The 22,935-nt window shown below is 44.6% G+C and overlaps 1 protein-coding gene across 1 annotated transcript in view; it reads left to right on the top strand.

Moving 5' to 3' along the window:
* The window catches only part of reps2 (RALBP1 associated Eps domain containing 2), a 204,445-nt gene that overhangs the window by 76,980 nt on the left and 104,530 nt on the right, over positions 1–22,935 (top strand). The window contains exons 3-4 of the mRNA XM_078232385.1: positions 5,855–6,006; positions 9,556–9,679. Coding sequence (XP_078088511.1) covers positions 5,855–6,006; positions 9,556–9,679 — 276 coding nt within the window. The remainder of the gene's footprint in view (positions 1–5,854; positions 6,007–9,555; positions 9,680–22,935) is intronic.

Here is a 22,935-nt window from a genome sequence, read left to right as displayed (position 1 = left end):
AAAACTGGCCGCTTTGACTGATAGAGACAGCTTGCATTTATCTCTTGAAAATTATTTTGTCAATTACATTAAACTTGGCTGCCTTCATAGTATTAAAATTCAGAAGCTGAGTTATGCTTATTTTAATAATTTTCAAAGATGCAAAGCTTGATCCAGAGATGATACGTCAAAAGTGAGTTACTTTGAGTGCCGTGACGGAAGACCAGTTTTAACCTGAGCCTTAGCACAGTGCATTTGATTGACTGTATCCTATTTGAGTATCGATTCAAAAAGTTGGTGAAGAATTGGACAGAGCTGCTCTTAAAAGGATAAGATGTTTTTAATGTAAGATATTTTCAAGCAGTGGCATCAACATTTGATCGTAACTCACTTATGATCCTATTGAGTATACTGATGTCCTTTTAAGGCAGGAAATCTGCCATCCTTATCTGATCTAGCCTCCATATAATGTGTTTGACTCTTAACTGCCCTCTGAAATGGCTAGGAAGCCACTCAGTTTAAGAACAATTAGGGATGGGCCACAAAGGCTACCAGAGATGCCCAAATCCCACAAATGTCTTCGAGGAAGAGCTAGATAGATCCTTCACTAACAAGGGTATAGGGGTAGGTAGGAAAATGTCATTGAGGCCATGATCTTATTGAATGGCAGAGCAGGCTCCTAATGCATGTGCTCACATGTATGTATGAGAAAACTAATGAAAAGAAACAGGACTCGAGCACAACTTTTGTAGTTGCCAGATTAAGTTTCCAACAAACATATACATATACATGAGATATACATATTTTTTTGACCCATCTGGTGTGAAACAATGGACCTAGGGTGGCACTGTGGTTAGCACTGCTGCCTCACAGTGCCAGGAACGTGAGTTTGATTCCTGGTTTAGGTCACAGTATGTGCAAAGTCTGCATGTTCTCCCCGTGTCTGTGTGGGTTTCCTCCGGGTGCTCCTGTTTCCTCTCTCAGTCCAAAAGACGTGCAGGTTAGGTGCATTGGTCATGCTAAATTCTCCCTCCGTGTACCCAAACAGGTGCTGGAGTGTGGCGACTAGGGGATTTTCACTGTAACTTCATTGCAGTGTTAATGTAAGCCTATTGTGACTAATAAAATAAACTTTCGCTTTTTAAAGGTATTAATTCCTTTCTCAGAGTTACAAAGCTAATGTGCAGAGTGGACAGGGGGAGCCATTAATGCACTTCCTTTCTTACTCCAAAAACCATTTCGGATTCAAATTGAATCCAATTCATTGTCCCCACAAGTCAGGCATACAAAAAAGCTGACAGAAAAAGGCATTGCACCTGATTAGGTTGATTGGCCAGGTTAAAAATTGCCCCTTAGAGTCCTGTGATGCGTAGGTTAGTGGGATTAGCAGGTAAATATGTGGGGGTAGGGCCTGGGTGGGATTGTGGTCGGTGCAGACTCGATGGGCCGAATGGCCTCCTTCTGCACTGTAGGGATTCTATGATTTCTATGATTTCTATGATTACCAAGGCATTTATGACATTGTTAGTAACAGATGTTAGAACAGTTGAGGAATGCAACAAACCAATAAAATTTGCTTTTTATCTGTTGTCAAAATTTGTATTTTATGGATGGTGGGAAAGTGGCCAATAATATAGTAAGGGTATGAGAAATCTATGAATTGTTTGCTCCCTTTCATCGAAGAACTGATCTTTTGATCCAAAGATCAGAATGATTAGTTACAGTCCTGGGGATTGTCGTGTGTTTAGAGCTCCATCAACTAACTTTGCTTCCTGATTGATGTAACATGAATCTGGTGATCCTTGCACCATGGTTAATTGTATGTTCAAATACAGCTTGTTACATTTTTAAATATTAAGAGATGTTAACAATGTAAAACATGGGAACACAGCTGAACTGAAACAAACTGTTATAAAGAAAAGACTATTTTATGTAATTGTTTCAGAGTATTAACCCCGATTGCACCCCCTTCCTTCCCATCCAAGTAGAGTTCCCATCGCCTCCCCCTGTACTAGCTCTGCCTCCTCAGGCCCCACCCCTTGACACTTGACACAGTTATGGTGCCTGGTGGGCAATGCCAAGGTGCCAGGTGGGCACTGCCCCATGGGCACTGCTCGGCCCTGCCCCCAACTACCTGGGAGGCTTCAGTGGCTTCCAATTGCACCTGTCTGGTCTCCGCTGGTGGAGGCCATGAGCAGAATTTTCCTGTCCTGCCATGGGAATTGTAGCGGGCGGAACACGGATCATGCAAAGGTCCGTTGACCTTGGGTGGGATTTTCCAGCTTTGGGGTGAGCGCGACCAGAAAATCCTGCCCCATATGTGATTCTCACCAGAGAGAACTTCAACCGGCAATGTGGTCAATGTAAGTGATTGTCCGGGACTTGTTAATGACATGTATACCATGTCATTAAATCGTCTTTGTGCTCTTTCTGGGCACAACGTCAACTTCGCCGGCAAAGCAGGGCCAGTATGAAAAGGGTCGGCCCAAACGGGCAAGTTTTGTTTTTGCCACCCGCCTGATACCACCTCGCCTCGCCGAAAGTCGGGCGGGACAAGGTCATAAGATCATGCCCCTCTTTTATCAGAGGGAGGCAGCGTCACTGTAGTATTATCACTGGACTAGTAATCCAGAAACCCAGGATAATGCCCTGGGGACCCGGGTTCAAATCTCACCGCGACAGAATGTGAAATTGAATTAATAAAAAAACATGGAAATACAAAAAAACTAAGGATGACCATGAAATCATTGACGATTGTTATAAAAATCCATCTGGTTCACTAATGTCCTTTTAGGGAAGGAAATCTGCTGTCCTTACTCGGTCTGGCCTACATGTGACTCCAGATTTGCAGCAACATGGCTGACTCTTAAAAATACCCTCTGAAATGGCCGAGCAAGCGCGGGTAGTTAGAGATGGGCAATAAATGCTGGCCCTGCCAGAAACGCCCACCTCCTATGAGTGAGCAAAATAAAATCATGAGCTTCAAACATTTTGCAAACTCCTTTAATTGCTCTGATGTATGATGAGCCAGAGGAGTCTGATTCTTCCTTTGTCATGTGGAATACGTTAATTGATGAGACACACGGAAAATTTGCTAAACTTGCCTTGTCAAGACTTAGCTTTTTACTGCATCTTCAGGCATGCATTTGTTTCCCTTTTGGGGAATAGTGGAGTGGTGATGGAAGGATTCTTGAGTTAATTATCAGCCTGTTGAACTGCGTCATGAAACATACATTCTATGGCCAAAAAGCCCTGGGTGTGACAGAAAATTTGGAAAGGCAGTCAAACATCCATTGACTTTGGGCAGGAATTTCTGGTTCCATCGTGGGTGGGACTGGGAAATTCCAGCCCTGGTGTGAGACTTGAACCCAGAGCTTCTGGCGCAGAGGGAAGAAAGTTGATGCTGTCAGAAGATCTCAGCACTTCCATTGAATTATTGGAAATTATTATCTCTTTGGAAATAATTCCTGCCACAGGGAAAAAAAGAATGCAAAGCAAAAGTGTGCAAATGGAATTGAGGGTAGATCAATCATGATCTAATCAAATGGCAAAACAGGGTTCAGAGCTGAATGCCTGATTTTGTACTTATTTTTATCACAGAATAATAGAATCCCTACAGTGCAGAAGGAGGCCATTCAGCCCTTGGAGTTCGCACCGACTCTCTGACAGAGTGGGTGGGATTTTACGTCCTCGCTTGTCCCAAAACCATAAAATCCTGCCCAAGGTCAACGAACCTTTCCATGGTCCTCCCCTCGCCCACTCCAATTCCCATGGGTGGGACGGTAAAATTCCAGCCAGTATCTTACCCAGGCCTACAGTTCCCTGGACTATCCCCATTACCCTGTACATTTACTATGGCCAATCCACCCAACCTGCACATCTTTGGACTGTGGGAGGAAATCGCAGCATGAGAATGAAACCCACATAAAGTTGAGGAGAACATGCAAACTCCACAGAGACACCTGAGGCCAGAATCGAACCCGGGTCCCTGGCACTGTGAAGTAGCAGTGCTAACCACTGTGCCACCATGCCGCCCATTATATTTATCAATTCCAAACTTTTGCTATGTTTATATATCCAGATAGGTTGAACTTTGAGAATTTGCATGTTTCTGATTCCCACCTGTGCTTGTAAATAAAGTAAGTAACCTTAAAACACCAGGCTTGCATTTCTTGCCCAACAATTCAAAGAGCAGTGTAGCATGAAATATTATTAAACCCGAGTTGGCTAATCTTCATACTATGCACTTTGGCTAGGGACAAATTATCAAAAAAACACCTCCCAGATGGCAGAGAAGGTCAAATTATGGAAACTTGTTAACACCCATTGCAATGAAATATGATGTACTCAAAGCCCCATGAAGTAAAATTGTATTTTAAACTGAGCAATTGTAAGACATAGTTCACCATAGTCAATGGTTTTTAATAAATACTGCTGCAGTGTAATGGTACCATTTTATTTTCTGTGTTGTTACTTTTGAAATTTTTATTCAATTTCTCTCTTCCTTTTCCCTCCAACCATTTATAGGAAAGTATCTTGTTTCTGTCCAATGCTCTTAGTTTAAACCTACAAGCAAATCAATTATGTAAAATTAAATCTCTTATTTATCTTTCTTGATCTATGAATGAGGGAAATGGTAGCTTGCTCCCATCTTATTGCCAGAGTTTTCTTGCATGAAGTACATGTGGCTTATTTGCTCTCCACTTGCTTTACCTCCCAATGGCACGTATCTGACCTGAAGCCACTGAGTCCAAAGGGTGGCATGGGTGGCACGCTAGCACAGTGGTTAGCACTGCTGTATCATAGGGCCAGGGACCTGGGTTCAAATCCGGCCTTGGGTCACTGTCTATTCTCCCTGTGTCTGCGTGGGTTTCCTCCGGGTGCTCCGGTTCCCTCCCACACTCCAAAGATTTGCAGATTAGGTGATTGGCCATGTTAAATTGTCCTTTAATGTCCAAAAGTGTGCAGGTTAAGGGGATTGGCCATGGTAAATGTGCAAGGTTACGGGGATAGGGCAGAGGGGAGGGCCTGGCTGGGATGCTCTTCCGGAAAGTCAGTGCAGACTCGCTGGTCCGAATGGCCTCTTTCTGCACTGTAGGGATCCTATGGATCAGGGCTGGGGTTTTCAATGTGCCATATTAAGAAATGTGTCCCATCACTCTGTGCTGTGTTGACGTAATGTGCTATTTGACATGCACTATCTTTACAGATCTGTTTTATTCCCCACACATTACCCCCAAGATAGCAAAACAAAGCTAGTAGTGGAGCATTGAAACCCTGTGGCAAAGATGTCAAATCCTGACTTCTGAGATTTATCTGCCCTTAGTTGGAGAGGTTTAATAGTGCTTTAACAGCACAGTTGATCAGTGCCTGAGGCATCTGGGCAAGAGCATATACTTGTTAACTGAGTCTCTGTTATGCTTAAAGTTTAGTTCATTTATTTATTAGTCACAAGCAGGCTTACATTAACACTGTAATGAAGTAACTGTGAAAATCCCCTAGTCACCACACTCCGGCACCTGGTCGGGTACACGGAGGGAAAATTTAGCATGGCCAATACATATCTTTTGGACTGTGGGAGGAAACCGGAGCACCCGGAGGAAACCCATACAGATAGTGGCCCAAGCTGGGAATCGAATCCAGGTCCCTGGCGCTATGAGGCAGCAGTGCTAACCACAGTGCCACCTTTCACTGTTAAAGGGGTGGTGTGTGGAGCTAAGAGGGGTGTGTCCACTGGAAATAATTGGGGGGCAAAAAAGCAAAACTGAAATGGCCTCTGGATTGTAAACCTATGAAATGTTGGATTTTTACAATGTCAGGATATTGTTTCTCATGAACTGTATTTTTGATTTTGTTTATTTTTTAACCTATTCAGAATTGCCTCTTCCTCACTTCCTTGCATTGAAGAGTGACAGCGAAGTACAAAAAGGTAATCCTTCCCAAAGTACCGAAACCCACGCGCAACTGGCTCCCGCAGTCCCGTTAGTGAGCAGCCCCAGAGGCTCTGACGGTGTGACAGGAAAAATGGTAAGACATATAGAAAAACAAGTTACCTTCAATACATTTACAAAATGCTTCCAAATGTATTAATAATTCAAGTACTTCCAGGATCTTGTCATTTTAAAATAAAACTAGTGAATTATTCCCTAGATATGGGCATTGCCAACATTTATTACCTAATCCTTGTTCCTTTATGCAACCGAGTGGCTCAGTGAGGGTGCAGATTGGTGGCTGAGGCTTAAAAAAGCTGAATGGCCTCTATTCCTCTTCTCACTTATCTTCAGGCCTGCTCACTAGGTCACTTCAGTGAGCAGTTGAGAGTTCACTTTATTGGTGTGGGTGTTAAACATAGGACAGGCTGGATAAGGGCATGTGTTCACTTCCGTGAAGGATATACAGTGAGAAAATAGCTGTAAATTCTATCATGTGTCAATTTGAAAACTATCAGATCTTCAGTGGCTTGAACTTCGGATATTTGGGACTGGAAGTATGGTCCCATTCAGAAGCACTGTCCCATCCAGAGCCAGGTAACAGACACTACAGAAGGCTATGGTCTAAATTTTACCCCCCACCTTTTACAAGGTGGAGGGGCTTGTAAAATGCAGCATGGACCTTTCTCCCCACCCCTGACCTGCCTCACATTTTCTGAGCTCAGTGGAAGCAGCCTGCCCAACCTTGGGATTTTTGGAGCCATTAAGTGGCCACTTGAATGCCTCATCCGCCCCTGTTGCTTTTTCACCCAAGCTAGAGGGAGATCCACATCAAGTGGACTGACTGATAACTGTTGCTATACTCTCCTGTGCCCATCAGAGGTAGTCCCTAACCCCAGCCTTTTAAACCTGTCGCCCTATCTCCTCACACCCCTCGTTGGGACTTGCCATCCAGGATCTACCAATATGCTGGACTTGGCTTCAATCTGGCCTCCATAACCCAGCTTGCTTTTGGGATTGTAGCCCCAGCAATAGCCACCACTCAAACCTGACAGTTGCTGGGACTTACAGAGCTGCTGGCCAATACAATTGGCAACTCCCTAAGATGGAACTACCTCCCCAGATAGGGGCAGTTTCACTCTGAGCCAATTCATGCTGACGCCAAGTATACAATGGCTGCAAGCTGACTGGCTTCTTCATGAGCAAGTCCCTGATTGACATTTTGTTGGGAGGTGCGGGGAATCTGCTGCCCTGTAAAATCCGGTCTTATGACAGTGGAAGGAGGCCAGGGAGTGGAATGGAAACCTTTAGTGGGGAGACGAGGGGAAATGTTGAGAGTAGATCTCCAGAAAAATGGGAACAGAAGTAAGCCACTCCGCTTGTTTGAGTCTTGTCCGCAATTCAGTTTGATCACTGATCTGTATCTTAACTCCATCTACCTTCCTTAGTTCCATATCTCTTAAATTTCTGTTAAGCCACGGTATTATCAGGCTCTGTTTTGATATTGTCGAGTGACCAATCCCAGCAATATTTTGTGAAGAGAAAGGTTTCCACTACCCACTGTGAAGAAGAGCTTTCTGACAGCACCATTGACTAATCTAGCTCTAAATTTAATGTTAAACCCCCTTGTTCTGGATTCTCCCACCAGAGGAAATAGCTTCTCTCCATTTGTACTGTTAAATCCTTTACTCATCTTTAAATACCTCAATTAGATTATCCTTTAATCTTTCATCATTAAGGGAGTACAAGCCTAGTCTATATAAACTGCTCTCAAATTTAACACTTTGTGTTCCGGCGTCATTCTTTGCATTCCCTCCAAACTCAATGTACCATTTCTGTAGCCAAGAATAGGGTGAAAAATGCTTAAATTCAGAAATTTAAAAATAAATAATTCTGGATTTGATTTCATGTAGTGCTACTATGCATCTAAATCAACTTCAGAAATGCACTTTAGACGTCCAAATTTTGACCAATTATTCATCTCTGAAAAGAGGTAGAATTGTGGTAATATATTCATGAAATCTTTTACTTATCTGTGAAAACTAGTCCAGTTTCTTTGTTTTGAAATAGGGGAACCTTACGAAATATTACAGTAATCTTTTACTCCAAACTATTTAAAATATGATTTTCTTCTGTGTATTTACTGTTCAAAAAATACATTTTACTTCCAAAGAACAAATCGTTGAAATTCAATTGAATTACAGGTTAAAACCTGAAAGGTGGTGGGATGCATCCTGCACTTTTTTGCATTCAAAAGTATCAAGGCGGGGGTGGGAGGGATAGAAAATATGAATAGGAAACAGTAGGCTACAGAAAATAATGGAACAGTCCCCTTCACAGCCAGGTATATTTTGATCTCATTAGAATTGAGTTCAGTAAAGTCCAGAATGTTATTTTCAAAATGTGCAAGGAAAGGAAAAGTAGAAACTAAGTGGGAAGCAACTAATATCGGAGGGAAAAGCTCTTCTCCAAGTGAAAATGTTTAGAATAACTTGCCAGGTAGTTTAATTGAAGAATTTGTCACGGGAATTCAAAATATAAATAGATTCACTGATTTGGCAGATAATCTGACAGAAGGTTGGAGACTGGAACATACAGATTAGTCTTATCCCATCTGTGACTTTTCCTGTGTAACAGACAGCGAAATAGAAAGCGTGTTGTCACGAATCTCTGTTCTAACTATGCAGTCTATCTATCAAGAACTTAGCAAAATTAGCCAGTATGCAGCAGAATTGTTTTCGAACGCAAAATACGGTTGTGTGTGTGTGGACATATTAACCCAGCATTCCCTGACCAGCATTACTTTGTGTTGATCCCTGCCCAACGCCCCCTCTCCACTACGTTACTTGGTGAAATGTATATCTCTTGGCTGTTATAAAGCAGCACTTCCCTAGGATGCAGGGAAGAGAAGAATTGTTTTACCATGGGTAGAAAGTTCAAAAATAGAAGTGTGAAAGGTCAAACAGATAGCATCCTTCATTAGGATTCGGGTCACTTTGTTCATTACCCCATGAGCATGTTCAATATGCGACTTCATCAGAAGTGCTATAAAACCACTTTGTCAAACAGAGAGATTTAAATCAGCAAGTAGCACATTACACCAACTAAGTTCATTGTAATGAATCATCGAAAATTAAGTACAACAATGGTCAATTTCTAAAATTAAGACAATAATCCATGATTTGCATTAGCTTCATTGTGCACTTTTTTAAAGTAAAGTTTATTTATGAGTCACAAGTAGGCTTACATTAACACTGCAACGAAGTTACTGTGAAAATCACCTAGTTGCCATACTCTGGGGCCTTCTGTTCGGGTACACTGAGGGAGAACTTAGCATGGCCAATGCACCAAACCAGCACAACTTTCGGACTGTGGGAGGAAACCAGAGCACCCGGAGGAAACCCACACCGACAAGGGGAGAACGTGCAGACTCTGCACAGACAGTCAAGTATACCATCAAGAAAAGCAAATTTTCATTTCACAGTGTCCTGGGAAGTTACAGTGGATAAGAAATAGAATTGATTATTGGTAGATATATTTTTAATAATCATTAATAGGGTAATTAGCAAAGGCTGATGGAACCCATTGGCTGAAGTGTGGTTGTATCTTGCTCCTGGACTGAAATATAACTTTGTACCTTTTGAAGCAGGAAGCTGTGTCTACATCTACTTTGCCTTTCACCTCTCCTCCTGCGTCACCCTCCCACCAAAAGAGTCCAGCAGTAAGTGGCGATGGGAGATCAAGAGTTGGTTTTGATCCAAATCACACAGGTAGGTTAAAGCTATGAGTGCGTGTGCTCACATTTGAGGTGGAGAATATTCCACAATGATTGAATGGCAAATGGATCGGAGTATTTTATTCTAGGAAAAGCCTGCCAGAAAAAGAAATGTGCCCAGAATAATGTCACAAAGTCAGACGAATTAATACTTAAGAAAGGTTGTGCATAGATCTTTCTTTTGATTTCTTACAGTTGGTGGCAAGTCACTGTCAGAGCTGATTGAGTTTATCTTTGTCTACATCCAGTGCCAATGAGTTTCAATAATGTGGGGAGGAGACTTCAACTCAATGTGATTTTTCTTTTAAATCATTGACGGGATGTGGGCATTGCTGGCTAGGCAATCATTTATCGCCCACCCAGTTAAACAGGAAACCGGAAGTAGGCCGCGGGGAGGCCTGGGAAGGGTTTTTTTTTTTTTGCCCGATAAATTTGAACAGGGAGATAACCCGAGACTCTACACGTGTAGAGTCCCCCACCCTCCCCCCTCCTCTAACCTTAAAAAAAAGACTCAAAGTGAGAGCAGGTAAGCTTTTTTTTCTCTCTGTTTCGTTTCTTAGTAAGGGAAGTAGCAGGGATGTCAGTGCAGGCGGTGCAATGTTCCTCCTGTGGGATGTTTGAGGTGAGGGACATCAGTGTCCCAGCTGAGTACACCTGCAGGAAGTGCACCCAATTCAAGCTCCTTGAAGACCGTGTTAGGGATCTGGAGCTGGAACTGGATGAACTCAGGATCATTCAGAATGCAGAGGCAGCTATAGATAGAAGCTACAGGGAGGTAGCTACTCCAAGAAATTATGATACGTGGGCGACGGCTCGAAGGGGTAAGAAGCAGTCAGAGCAGCGATCCCCTGGATCCCCTGTTCCTCTGTATAACAAGTATTCCGTTTTGGATACTGTTGGGGGGGACAACTTAACAGGGGTAAGCCATGGGGTACAGGTCTCTGGCACAGAGTCTGTCCTTGTTACTCAGAAGGGAAAGGGGGGGAGGAGTAGAGCATTAGTTATTGGGGTCTCCATAGTTAGAGGGACAGATCGGAGATTCTGTGGGAGTGAGAGGGACGCGCGGTTGGTGTGTTGCCTCCCAGGTGCCGGAGTCCATGATGTCTCGGATTGTGTTTTCGAGACACTTAAGGGGGAGGGGGACCAGCCCCAAGTCGTGGTTCACATAGGCACCAATGAGATGGGTAGGGAAAGGGATGGGGATGTAAGGCAGAAATTCAGGGAGTTAGGGTGGAAGCTTAGGGCTAGAACAAATAGAGTTGTTATCTCTGGTTTGTTACCCGTGCCACGTGATAGTGAGGAGAGGAATAGGGAGAGAGAGCAATTGAACACGTGGCTACAGGGATGGTGCAGGAGGGAAGGATTCAGATACCTGGACAATTGGGGTTCATTCTGGGGTTGGTGTGACCTCTACAAACGGGATGGTCTACACCTGAACCAGAGGGGTATCAATATCCTGGGGGAGGGAAATTTGCTAATGCTCTTCGGGAGGGTTTAAACTAATTCAGCAGGGGGATGGGAACCTGATTGTAGATCCAGTGTACAGGAGGTTGAGAGTACTGAGGTCATGGATAAGGTTTCAGCGTCACAGGAGTGTACTGGCAGGCAGGAAGGTGGTTTGAAGTGTGTACACTTCAATGCCAGGAGCATCCGGAATAAGGTGGGTGAACTTGCAGCATGGGTTGGCGTGGTGAACCATCGTTGGTTCCCACTAGATAGTACTGAGCCAGGGTCTGGCCAGTACTACAAGTATGTATATATGTTGCTGTTGGGGTTAGGGATGGGTTGTTCTACTTGTTGCTGTTGGGGTTAGGGTTGGGCTGTTACACCTGTATTATAGTTATTATGGTACATCCCAGTCGAGCTCCGCCTCCTGGGAGAGGTATAAAGGTCACTGCTCTGTCTGGGACCCCTCAGTCTGGGATCGTGTACTATACATAGTAGCTTTGTTGTAACAGTAAATAAAAGCCTTTATTTCCTGAGCATCTCAAGCCTCGTGTGTGATAACGCGCATCAGTTGGTACCTGGGACTTCGATGTTGTGGCCATCTCGGAGACATGGATAGAGCAGGGACAGGAATGGTTGTTGCAGGTTCCGGGGTTTAGATGTTTCAGTAAAATCAGGGAAGGTGGTAAAAGAGGTGGAGGTGTGGCATTGTTAGTCAAGGACAGTATTACGGTGGCAGAAAGGACGTTTGATGAGGACTCGTCTACTGAGGTAGTATGGGCTGAGGTTAGAAACAGGAAGGAGAGGTCAGCCTGTTGGGAGTTTTCTATAGGCCTCTGAAAAGTTCCAAGGATGTAGAGGAAAGGATTGCAAAGATGATTCTGGATAGGAGCGAAAGTAACAGGGTAGTTGTTATGGGGGACTTTAACTTTACAAATATTGACTGGAAACGCTATAGTTCGCGTACTTTAGATGGGTCAGTTTTTGTCCAATGTGTGCAGGAGGGTTTCCTGACACAGTATGTAGATAGGCCAACAAGAGGCGAGGCCGCATTGGATTTGGTACTGGGTAATGAACCAGACCAGGTGTTAGATTTGGAGGTACGTGAGCACTTTGGTGATAGTGACCACAATTTGGTTACGTTTACTTTAGCGATGGAAAGGAATAAGTATATACCGAAGGGCAAGAGTTATAGCTGGGGGAAAGGAAATTATGATGCGATTAGGCGAGATTTAGGATAAGACCATAAGACCATAAGACATAGGAGCGGAAGTAAGGCCATTCGGCCCATCGAGTCCACTCCACCATTCAATCATGGTTGATTTCAACTCCATTTACCCGCTCTCTCCCCATAGCCCTTAATTCCTCGAGAAATCAAGAATTTATCAATTTCTGTCTTGAAGACGCTCAACGTCTCGGCCTCCACAGCCCTCTGTGGCAATGAATTCCACAGACCCACCACTCTCTGGCTGAAGAAATTTCTCCTCATCTCTGTTCTAAAGTGACTCCCTTTTATTCTAAGGCTGTGCCCCCGCGTCCTAGTCTCCCCTGTTAATGGAAACAACTTCCCTACGTCCATCCTATCTAAGCCGTTCATTATCTTGTAAGTTTCTATCAGATCTCCCCTCAACCTCCTAAACTCCAATGAATATAATCCCACGATCCTCAGACGTTCATCGTATGTCAGGCCTACCATTCCTGGGATCATCCGTGTGAATCTCCGCTGGACCCGCTCCAGTGCCAGTATGTCCTTCCTGAGGTGTGGGGCCCAAAATTGCTCACAGTACTCCAAATGGGGCCTAACCAGTGCTTTATAAAGCCTCAGAAGTACATCCCTGCTTTTGTATTCCAAGCCTCTTGAGATAAATGACAACATTACATTTGCTTTCTTAATTACGGACTCAACCTGCAAGTTTACCTTTAGAGAATCCTGGACTAGGACTCCCAAGTCCCTTTGCACTTTAGCATTATGAATTTTGTCACCGTTTAGAAAATAGTCCATGCCTCTATTCTTTTTTTCCAAAGTGTACGACCTCGCACTTGCCCACGTTGAATTTCATCAGCCACTTCTTGGACCACTCTCCTAAACTGTCTAAATCTTTCTGCAGCCTCCCCACCTCCTCAATACTACCTGCCCCTCCACCTATCTTTGTATCATCGGCAAACTTGGCCAGAATGCTCCCAGTCCCGTCATCTAGATCGTTAATATATAAAGAGAACAGCTGTGGCCCCAACACTGAACCCTGCGGGACACCACTTGTCACCGGTTGCCATTCTGAGAAAGAACCTTTTATCCCAACTCTCTGCCTTCTGTCTGACAGCCAATCGTCAATCCATGTTAGTACCTTGCCTCGAATACCATGGGCCCTTATTTTACTCAGCAGTCTCCCGTGAGGCACCTTGTCAAAGGCCTTTTGGAAGTCAAGATAGATAACATCCATTGGCTCTCCAATGCATAGGATGGGGAAGGAAACTGAAGGGGACGGGCACAATTGAAATGTGGAGCTTGTTCAAGGAACAGCTACTGCGTGTCCTTGATAAGTATGTACCTGTCAGGCAGGGAGGAAGTGGTCGAGCGAGGGAACCGTGGTTTACTAAAGAGGTTGAATCTCTTGTGAAGAGGAAGAAGGAGACTTGTGTAAAGATGAGACGTGAAGGCTCAGTTAGGGCACTTGAGAGTTACAAGTTAGCCAGGAAGGACCTAAAGAGAGAGTTAAGAAGAGCCAGGAGGGGACATGAGAAGTCTTTGGCAGGTAGGATCAAGGAAAACTCTAAAGCCTTCCATAGGTATGTCAGGAATAAAAGAATGACGAGGGTAAGATTAGGGCCAGTCAAGGACAGTAGTGGGAAGTTCTGCGTGGAGCCTGAAGAGATAGGAGAGGCGCTAAATGAATATTTTTCATCCGTATTCACGCAGGAAAAAGACAATGTTGTCGAGGAGAATACTGAGATACAGGCTATTAGACTAGACGGGATTGAGGTTCATAAGGAGGAGGTGTTAGCAATTTTGGAAAGTGTGACAATAGATAAGTCCCCTGGGCCGGATGGGATTTATCCTAGGATTCTCTGGGAGGCTAGGGAGGAGATTGCAGAGCCTTTGGCTTTGATCTTTATGTCGTCATTGTCTACAGGAACAGTGCCAGAAGACTGGAGGATAGCAAATGTTGTCCTCTTATTCAAGAAGGGGAGTAGAGACAACCCTGGTAATTATAGACCAGTGAGCCTTACTTCTGTTGTGGGCAAAGTTTTGGAAAGGATTATAAGAGATAGGATTTATAATCATCTAGAAAGGAATAATTTGATTAGGGATAGTCAACACGGTTTTGTGAAGGGTAGGTCATGCCTCACAAACCATATTGAGTTCTTTGAGAAGGTGACCAAAGAGGTGGATGAGGGTAAAGCAGTTGATGTGGTGTATATGGATTTCAGTAAAGCGTTTGATAAGGTTCCCCTCGGTAAGCTATTGCAAAAGATATGGAGGCATGGGATTGAGGGTGATTTAGCTGTTTGGATCAGGAATTGGCTGGCTGTAAGAAGACAGAGGGTGGTGGTTGATGGGAAATGTTCATCCTGGAGTTCAGTTACTAGTGGTGTACCGCAAGGATCTGTTTTGGGGCCACTGCTGTTTGTCATTTTTATAAGTGACCTTGATGAGGGCGTAGAAGGATGGGTTAGTAAATTTGCGGATGACACTAAAGTCAGTGGAGTTGTAGACAGTGCGGAAGGTTGCTGCAGGTTACAGAGGGACATAGATAAGCTGCAGAGCTGGGCTGAGAGGTGGCAAATGGAGTTTAATGCGGAAAAGTGTGAGGTGATTCACTTTGGAAGGAGTAACAGGATTACAGAGTACTGGGCTAATGGTAAGATACTTGGTAGTGTGGATGAGCAGAGAGATCTCGGTGTTCATGTGCATAGATCCCTGAAAGTTGGCACCCAGGTTGATAGGGTTGTTAAGAAGGCGTACTGAGTGTTAGCTTTTATTGGTAGAGGGATTGAGTTTCGGAGCCAGGAGGTCATGTTGCAGCTGTACTAAACTGTGGTGTGGCCGCATTTGGAGTATTGCGTACAGTTCTGGTCACCGCATTATAGGAAGGATGTGGAAGCATTGGAAAGCGTGCAGAGGAGATTTACCAGGATGTTGCCTGGTATGGTGGGAAGGTCTTATGAGGAAAGGCTGAGGGACTTGAGGCTGTTTTTGTTAGAGAGAAGAAGGTTAAGAGGTGACTTAATAGAGGCATACAAGATGATCAGAGGATTAGATGGGGTGAATAGTGAGAGCCTTTTTCCTCGGATGGTGATAGCTTGCACGAGGGGACATAGCTTTAAATTGAGGGGTGATAGATATGGGACAGATGTCAGAGGTAGGTTCTTTACTCCGAGAGTAGTAAGGGCGTGGAATGCCCTGCCTGCAGCAGTAGTGGACTCGCCAACATTAAGGGCATTTAAATGGTCATTGGATAAACATATGGATGATATTGGAATAGTGTAGGTTAGATGGGCTTTAGATTGGTTTCACTGGTCGGTGCAACATCGAGGGCCGAAGGGCCTGTACTGCGCTGTCATGTTCTATGTTCTCCCCGAATTGCCCTCCAGATTGATTCCAGCAGCTAGTCATTGGATTCTTCCTGTCTGAATATTACTTGAAATGCCAGTAATAAATCATGGTACAGGATTAGAATCACAGAATCCTACAGTGCAGAAAGAGACCATTTGGCCCATCGAGTCTGCACCGACCACAATCCCACCCAGGCCCTATCCCCATAACCCCATGCAGTTACCCTAGCTAGTCCCCCTGACACTAAGGGGCAATTTAGCATGGCCAATCTACCTAACCCGCACATCTTTGGATTGTGGGAGTACCTGGAGGAAACCCACACAGATGTGGAGAGAGTCTGCAAACTCCACACAGACAGTGACCCCAGCCGGGAATCGAACCCGGGGTTCTTGGCGCTGTGAGGCAACAGTGCTAACCACTGTGTCACAGTGCCGCCCCTAATTGTGTGACTAAGATTCAGTTCTGGGCATTTGAGGGAAATTAAGTTTGCATCAATGGTGTCTTACACTTGAGAAATTCAATAGATGAAATTTGAACAAGTTGCTCCAGGCAGCTGTACTTTAATAACTCCCCTGTGTGCAAATTTTTGCTCTGTTGACTATTTCTCTATCAGAGGAGGAGTATCATGAAAATTAGGAGTTGTAAGATGTAGGCAGAGGGAAATGTAGCTTGCAATTCTTTCTGTATGAGAAAAATGGAAATACAAGCCAGTGCTTCCGTCAATTGTATTAAGTTTTGTTAGTGTCACAAGTAGGCTTACATTAACACTGCAATGAAGTTACTGTGAAAATCCCCCAGTTGCCATACTCCGGCGCCTGTTCGGGTACACAGAGGGAGAATTTAGCAAGGCCAATGCATCTAACCAGCACATCTTCGAATTGTGGGAGGAAACCAGAGCACCCGGAGGAAACCCATGCAGACATGGGGAGAATGTGCAGACTCTGCATAGACAGTGACCCAAACTGGGAATCGAGCCCGGGTCCCCGGCACTGTGAGGCAACACTGTGCCAGGGATTTATATCAAACTGTTGCCAAACCCTCAATATCTTGTTTTTTTAAACAGCCTCCAGCTACTTAGAATTTTTTTTCCATGGGATGTGGGTGTCGCTGGCTAACGCAGCCCTAGTTCCATCCCTATTTGCTCTTGGTGGTGAGTGGCTGCCTTGAACTGCTGCAGTCCATCTGGTGAAAGTCAGCCACTATGTTGTTGCACAGAGAGTTCCAGAATTTTGACCCAGCGACAGTAAAGGAATGGTGATATCATAGAATCCCTACAGTGCAGAAGGAAGCCATTCGGCCCATCAAGTCTGCATCGAACCTCTGAGAGCGCATCCTTCCCAAGCCCCATCCCCATATAACCCCACATATTTACCCAGCTAATCCCCCTAAACAACACATCTTTGTACACTAAGGGTCAATTTAACATAGCCAATCCATTTCATAGAAATCATAGAAATCATAGAAACCCTACAGTGCAGAAGGAGGCCATTTGGCCCATCGAGTCTGCACCGACCACAATCCCACCCAGGCCCTACCCCCACATATTTACCCGCTAATCCCTCTAACCTACACATCCCAGGACTCTAAGGGGCAATTTTTTTTTTTAACCTGGCCAATCAACCTAACCCACACATCTTTGGACTGTGGGAGGAAACCGGAGCACCCGGAGGAAACCCACGCAGACACGAGGAGAATGTGCAAACTCCACACAGACAATGACCCGAGCCGGGAATCGAACCCGGGACCCTGGAGCTGTGAAGCAGCAGTGCTAACCACTGTGCTACCGTGCCGCCCATTTAACCTACATATCTTTAGACTGTGGGAGGAAACCGGAGCACCTGGAGGAAACCCACGCAGACATGGGGAGAATGTACAAGCTCCACACAGACAGTCACCCGAGGGCAGAATCAAACCTGGGTCCCTGGTGCTGTAAGGCAGCAATGCTAACCACTGTGCCACCCTTGGGTGCCACGGTAGCACAGGGACCCGGGTTCGATTCCCGGCTTGGGTCACTGTCTGTGTGGAGTTTGTATGTTCTCCTCTTGTCTGCGTGGGTTTCCTCCGGATGCTTTCATTTCCTCCCACATTCTGAAAGACGTGCTGGTTAGGTGCATTGATCCGAACAGGCGCCAGACTGTGGCAACTCGTGGCATTTCACAGTAACTTCATTGCAGTGTTAATGTAAGCCTTGCTTGTGACTAATAAATAAATAAACTGTTATAAATAAATAAAATAACTGTTTCCATGTCAGGATGGTGTGTGATTTGAAGAGAAACTCGCAGGTACTAGTGTTCCCATGTGTTGCTACCCTTGTCATTTTGATGGTTAAAGATTTGGAAGGGGATGCAGAAGGAGGGCGGCACGGTAGCACAGTGGTTAGCACTGCTGTTTCACAGCTCCAGGGTCCCGGGTTCGATTCCCGGCTCGGGTCACTGTCTGTGTGGAGTTTGCACATTCTCCTCGTATCTGCGTGGGTTTCCTCCGGGTGCTCCGGTTTCCTCCCACAGTCCAAAGATGTGTGGGTTAGGTTGATTGGCCAGGTTAAAAATTGCCCCTTAGAGTCCTGGGATGTGTAGGTTAGAGGGATTAGCGGGTAAATATGTGGGGGTAGGGCCTGGGTGGGATTGTGGTCGGTGCAGACTCGATGGGCTGAATGGCCTCCTTCTGCACTGTAGGGTTTCTATGATTCTATGAGGCTTGTAATGTTCCTCTTGTATATAGTACACACCGCTGCCGCAGTGGAGGTAGTGAATGTTCAAGAATATGGTATTAGTAATCAGGCTGCTTTGCCCTGGATGTTGCTGGACTTAAATTTTGTTGGAGCCACAGAACTAGAACGTATTCCATCATACTCCTGACCTGTGGCTTGCAGATGCTGATTAGATGTTGGGGAATCAGCAGGTGAGTTACTCACCATAGAATTGCCAGCCTCTGAGCTGCTCTTGTGACAGCAGTATTTATGTGGCCTGTCCAGTCCAGTTTCTGTTCAGTGGTAATCCTCAGGATGTTGTTAATGTATAAAATGGGGATTTTAAAGAAGTGCTCTTCTGAGGTGTACACCTGTTCAGCATTCAAGTCTTTTTCACACTTTGAATGCACAGAACCTGTGTGATTGAATTGTAAAACAAATTGCTTCATAAAAAATTCTGCTACACTATTAATTTTAGCTGCAGGGCAGGTTTAAAAATCCATTTAACCACTGACGTTCTAAAATGCAGTTCACAGAATATTACAGTACCATTTGGTAATATAGATTACAGTAGTATTCAGCACTAAGCAATTATCTGTATTTAACCCATATTATTTAAATTAATTTGAAAATGTAGCGAGGTGCAGTTTTATTTCTAGCCTTCAGTCATTACTCTTGAACTAATTTGCTGGGTGATTCTACCAGATAGATCATTGAATTTACATCAGAGTTCAGTGCTTAATAAGATTTGTGATTGATCTGAAAGAAGGGTCCAGAATGCAATAAAAGTGAATAAGTGCAATTCTACTGATGAATGTGAAATAGAGTAAGGCCCAAATGAATGTCAAAGCACATGAAAATATATGATGTGGCACATCAGAAGTATTGCACATAGGGCAATAGGGGAATGGGATTAGAGTCGGTAACTCCAGCTGAAGACTGAACACCACCAGTGGTGAATGACCAGCCATTTTGTTGCAAATATAAGGTTGAGAATGGTATCCATACATTCAGCGTAGCCCACAATAATATTTGGAAAGCATTCTCAGTTAATGTTTACTGGACAATATGCAATGAGAAAACAAAGCACATGTCTGGGATATGCTGCCAAAAGCTTCCATTTTGGCTTTAGCTCCTTCTTCTTGACTTTGCCAACCTGTACAGTACTATTGCGGCTTCCTCTGCGAAGCGGCAGTGTTCGCTATCCTTGTTGTCAGCTGTGCTCCTGCATGAAGTCAGTTTTCCACATTGGTTTCTTTTCCCCTTCCTTCTAGCGAGCTCCACCCGTTGGCAGGGTGGCCCAGTGATTAGTATTGCTGCCTCGAGCGTCAGGGACCTGGGTTCAATTCTGGCCTTGGGTGACTGTGTAAAGTTTGCACATTCTCCTAGTGTCTGCATGGGTTTCCTCCAGGTGCTCCAGTTTCCCCCCTCAGTCCAAAGATGTACAGATTAGGTGGATCGGCCATGCTAAATTGCCCGTTAGTGTCCCAGGATGTATGCTTTAGGGGGATTAGTGGGGTAAATACTTGGGGTTACAGGATGGGGCTTGGGTAGGATGCTCTGTCAGAGGGTGGGTGCAAACCCAATGGCCTGAATGGCCTCCTTCTACACTGTAGGGATTCTATAATTCTACAATGACAATATTGGATGACCTGCTCAGCTTGCTTTGTGGAGAGTGGAGGAGTCATGTGTCTGGACAAAAGACTGGAACTTCGTCATCAGGATTGCTTCCGAACACTTGTTCGAACGTGCCTTTTTCTCATGGCTTCCAAGTGCAGGGTTGTACATATATCCCAAACTCTGAGGAAATTTCAAGAATTGGGAGACTGATGGTGACAAATCTCTTGGTGATAAGAAATTAGGTGAGGGGAATACTGACTGTCAATGACCAGGAATACTGATTTCTGTTCTGTTCCCAGCTCTTCACACACCCATTTTCCTGATTCTAATGAACTTAATTATCAACTGGGCTCATTGGCTCAATGTGGACGAGGCAAATAGATTCATTGATGTGCTGCTGTGAGAGATAAACCATAGAATAGAATCCCTACAGTGCAGAAGGAGGCCATTTTGCCCATTGGGCCTGCACCGACAACAATCCCACCCAGGCCCTATCCTTGTAACCAACAATTTACCCCACTAATCCCTCTAACCGACACATCCCAGGACACTAAGGGGCAATTTAGCATGGCCAATCAACCTAACCCACACACCTTTGGACTGTGGGAGGAATCCGGAGCATCAGGAGGAAACCCACGCAGACACAGAGAGAATGTGCAAACTCCACACAGACAGTGACCCAAGATGGAGATCGAACCCGGGTCCTTGGAGCTGAGGCAGCAGTGCTAACCAGTGTGCCACCCTGCCGCAACGTGAATTGTGGATATGTTGCACTTGAGGAATATATTGAAGTACAGTCCAGTATGCTTTAAAATTCTAATAGTGCAGAGTTTATAACCAGCTGTTAAAATTTATAGCACTTTTTTAATATTAGAACATTTCAAATTTCACATAATTTAAATGACTAGGTCCCTTACCTTCATTTTCTAAACCTCTTGGTCTGCATTGGGCAGTAAAAGAGTTTTTATTTTAAAGAATCTTTCTTGTTTCGGGGGTGGAGCAAGGAAAACAGTTTATAGAATGTGCTGGAACTCTCCATAACTGCCAACCTAGGCTGCAGCATAACTCTGAGAGAGTTATAAAGCTCCTGCATCAGCAGTTTTGCACTTCCAAAGCTTTTAGATACTAATTTATGGTGACTATTTCAGTGTGAATAAGAAATGGATAGCAGTTTGCTATAACACTGTAATACATTCAAAAGGTTTGGACATTATGAACCTTGAGATCTAAAGCCAAGGGAGCAGTGCATGAAACCAACCAAATAGCTTAATGAACCGTTCCAGTTCTGTGATTATTCTCATTTTCTAATGTTCAGCACAACACCGTGGGCTGAAGGGCCTGTTCCTGTGCTGTACTATTCTATGATCTATGTATGACTGGTTGTAAGGGTGGGGGGTGGGGGGGGGGATATCACTCAGACTGCTGTAAGGGAGGGTGTCACTCTAAGGCTGGTGTAAGGGGGGTATCACTCTCTCTCAGGCTGGTCTCAGCTGGTGCATCTCTCTCTCTCTCTCTCTCAGGCTAGTCTCAGGGAGACTATCTCTCAGACTGGTATAACGGGGAGTATCTCTCTCTCAGGCTGGTATAAGGGGGGAGAATCTCTCTCTCTCTCGGGCTGGTGTAAAGGGTGGGGGTTGGGGAAATCACTCTCATAGGTTGGTGTAAGTGGGTGTATCGCTCACAGGACTGTGTAAGGGGCGGGTATCACTCTCTCAAGCTGGTGAAAGGGGGGATAGTAAGTGTGACAAGTTAACATTCAGCTCCAGTTTGAAGTTGTCGTGTCCCTGGCATTGATGATGATTTGGGCACATTGTACTCTGAGAATCCAGCACTGAGTGCTCCAAACAGTGAACTCAACCCAAAGATAATGATCTACTTTGGCAATATCTCCTGATCTGAGAACCTGGGCTAATATACTCCTGATTCTTCATCTTGTGGAAAATTGAATTCCAGGTATTTAAAATTCTTTAAAATACAACAAGTGGAAAGCCTTTTCCACAGATTGACCAAAAGCATGAGCTTAACCAATAACTGAAAGAAGGGCTGACCAGATTAACTTCAACTCTGCTACAAAATATGAACATTATGTCTTGCCATCTTGGTGATGTGTTATATTTTGGACTAGGCTTTAATCTGTCCATGCAGACCTGAAGTGAATGTGACTGAAGCTGTTGGAAATGTACAAGTTATGTGAGCGAGCCTGTCATGTTTTTGGATGGTGGACAGTTTTGTTGCGGAGGATTTGGATGTGACAGACACTGAAATATTACTTTGAAGCTTCAATCTGCTCGCTGGTTTTGGAAATCCCCTCTGTCTCGTGAGAGTCGGAGGCAGTGAGGAAAACTATTCAAACCAAGGATGCTCTGCAGAACACATCCCATCTTCTGATCAAGTGGCGAGGATCGTTAAGTTTTTCCTGTGAACCACTTGGGTCTCGTTGTGTTGGGTTAACCCTATTCATTTTGAAACCAGCAAAGGTCAGTTACCAAGAACCTCCAAAATAAGGGGTCACATGGCAGACATCAGTTTAATTGATAGCCCTCACCGCTGGATGGGGGAAGGGTTGTCAGTTCAGCCTTCCTGCCCGTTGAGGGATGCTAAAAACATTTGTTTTGGGGGACACTTGGTAAGAATGATTGAGAGAGGTAAGTGAGGGCCTTGGCCAGACTATCATAGGAGAAATGATTAGGCTGAGATTTGTTGGGTGAATTCAGAGACGGGGCTGACCAAACAAGGGCATTACTTAGCACACAGACTGGGCCAGTGTGGTGTGATTTCTTATCCTCTTCATGAAGTGGAACAGAAATGAAGTCAAAGTGGAATTTGCTGTGACTGAAAGCAGCTTGACAATTCTCACTTCACCTCATCTCGCTAAAGTGTAAATCAGTCTGCCCTTCAGATAATTGGAAAAGTGTTCGTTATGAAGTTGTGTAGATTGTGA

Source organism: Mustelus asterias, chromosome 17 (assembly GCF_964213995.1).
Source record: "Mustelus asterias chromosome 17, sMusAst1.hap1.1, whole genome shotgun sequence".
Taxonomy (NCBI): domain Eukaryota; kingdom Metazoa; phylum Chordata; class Chondrichthyes; order Carcharhiniformes; family Triakidae; genus Mustelus; species Mustelus asterias.
The sequence above is the reverse complement of the archived record's forward strand: the minus strand, read 5'-3'. Positions and strand labels throughout refer to the sequence as shown.